The 2,393-nt window shown below is 38.9% G+C and overlaps 1 protein-coding gene across 1 annotated transcript in view; it reads left to right on the plus strand.

Annotated features, from left to right (window-relative positions):
* Positions 1-1,660, plus strand: part of LOC107736965 (6-phosphofructo-2-kinase/fructose-2,6-bisphosphatase-like) — a 30,782-nt gene extending 29,122 nt beyond the window's left edge. Inside the window, exon 13 of the mRNA XM_016548356.1 lies at positions 776-1,660. Within this exon, the coding sequence (XP_016403842.1) occupies positions 776-835 (60 nt within the window). The 3' untranslated portion in view covers positions 836-1,660. The remainder of the gene's footprint in view (positions 1-775) is intronic.
* The last annotated feature ends 733 nt before the right edge of the window (positions 1,661-2,393 follow it).

Here is a 2,393-nt window from a genome sequence, read left to right on the forward strand (position 1 = left end):
AAAAAAAAGTTCGGCAAAAGGCGGGATCGAACCCGGGTCGATCGAACCAATGGCGTTGTCTCAAACTATACCTACCTTTTCCGGTTTGTCTGATTTGTTGTGTTTTCTGACTTGTTCATTTGTTTTCGGATTTGTCATTGTGTTTTCTGACTTGTTATAATGTTTTCTGAATTGTTGTTGTGCTTTCTGAATTGTTATTTTGTTTTTTAGACTTGCATTTGCGTTTGTAATTTGTTATTTTGTTTTCAGAATTGTGATTTGCTTCGCACTTCTCGGCCACCGTATGGTACAGATGCCATTCTGAAATTTCCACTCAACAAAACAAATCGAATCTTGTTTCCACTCAGTGCTGTATGTGTTTTTTACATGCAGTAATGTTGTTTGCGCTGCACAAATACAGGTAATGTCACAGGTTCTGTGGTTCTGTAGTGACTTCCAAAACATGTTTTCATCTTTACTTAAATTCATGAATGTTTCTAATTAATCCAATCTTAACACGTGAATGGACTCTGAATGGTCATCTGAAAGTGCACCATCATGATGTGTTTGAGTAAATACAGTTTATATTCATCAGATTTGTAATCGTGCATGAACATATAACAACAGTATTTGGTACATCCTTCATTATTAGAGAAGGGAACTTACAAATGCATGACAAAGATGCATTTACAAATGTTAATTTAAGCACATTTTATCCTCTACTTTTTAGCAGCCTCCTGTCTTTGTTTGAGATGTGGATTTGTGTGATACTGATCATCATGTTGTGATGTTTCAGAATGTGGATGTGGACAGAGATCCAGAGGATGCTTTACTGACCGTACCAGAACACAACTAGACAAGACCACACCAGTTCAGTTCTCTAAATGATTACATATATTTTCCTTATTTGTATGGCCTTCTGACCTTGGGTATAATTTTGTAATATTTGCAATAATTTTGGGGTGAGTGGTGTTATTCACTGTTAACGGTGTCTCTCAGATCTTGTCAGATATTGTATAAAATTACATGTTAAGTGAATGAGAAATGCCAACTACTTTAGATTCAGTTATTTAGATTTATACATTGATGTCATGAAAATGTATGTTATGGAAGGTGTATGTGTAAAGCAAAAGATTAGAAGGTCTAATTGTGCATTTGTTGTGATGTTCCTGCTTTATGAGTCAAATGACTGTCAGTCCAGAGACATCACAGCTGACCAGATCATTTAATCTCTCAAACTGCATCTCACAGGCTTCATTAAAGGTGAAGACAGTCATTTTTTGTTGTGTTGTCCTATATGGCAGTCTACATTAGGGTCCTCAAATAGCAGACCGTCTTCTGGTTCTTGGTTCCAACTGGACTGTGAAACCTAAAGACAACAGTAGCACCATTTAACCATTTCTACTGTTTAATGTGAGCAGTGCATCAAAACAATGGAGCAGTACACTCCTCAAAGCACTCAGGGTAATTTATGGTAATAATCTTTTGATGCTATATACTCTAAAAATATGCTTGCTTCATTCAAGCCCTTCCTACTCCTGGCGCATTGTTTCTCTCCCCCACTAAAGATGTTAACGCTTCACATTAAGAGCTGCAGATGATAGTATCAACAGCTGACCACTGCTTGGAAGGAAATATAGAGATCAGGGGCCTCATTTATAAAGCGTGCGTATGCTCAGATTTGATCTTTGATCAGATTTGATCTTTTGATCTAACCCTTTAAGCGTACGCTTAAAGGGTTAGTTCACCCAAAAATGAAAATTAGCCCATGAAGTACTCACCCTCAAGGCATCCTAGGTGTATATGACTTTCTTCTTTCAGACCTCGTGGCAGAAGTTGAAAACTTTTCAAGCGCCAACGCAGGCGTCAGCCAATCAGATGACCTTATGCAAATACCCTAGCGCAGATGCTAGTCATGCAACACCAGAAGACTAATGTGATTGGCTGTTGTCACTATGACGGTCGCGTCAGCACCACGCTTCAGAAACGCCCTCCGTCAAGCGTTAACGCTGATGCCCCGTGTGAATGGGGCGTAAATTATTAATGAGACTGCGTGTTCTTATCCTCGACGGTTCGCTTATTTATTCACAACAGCATGTTGCTATGACAGACGTTTCATCATCTCACAGACGAGTCTGTGAGATGACATCGGGCACAATAACTGAGAAACGTTCATGGATCGAAGAAGAGTGTTTGTTTTTGGTTTGTAGTAAGAGTTCGGCACAAACGCGATTCATTCACATAACCGTTTTTACACAACCCGTCAAAAGGCTTATATAAACGCCACAGAATAAGCCTTGAAAGTTCTCAGAGGTGCAACAGCACGTTCATATATATGTTTTCGATGCAGAGTGCAAATGGCTGTGCCTTTATTTGTGTTTTTAACTCGAAATGAAACTGTCAGAACGCTAAGC

Source organism: Sinocyclocheilus rhinocerous, unplaced genomic scaffold (genome assembly GCF_001515625.1).
Source record: "Sinocyclocheilus rhinocerous isolate Xijiao unplaced genomic scaffold, SAMN03320098_v1.1 scaffold554, whole genome shotgun sequence".
NCBI lineage: Eukaryota > Metazoa > Chordata > Actinopteri > Cypriniformes > Cyprinidae > Sinocyclocheilus > Sinocyclocheilus rhinocerous.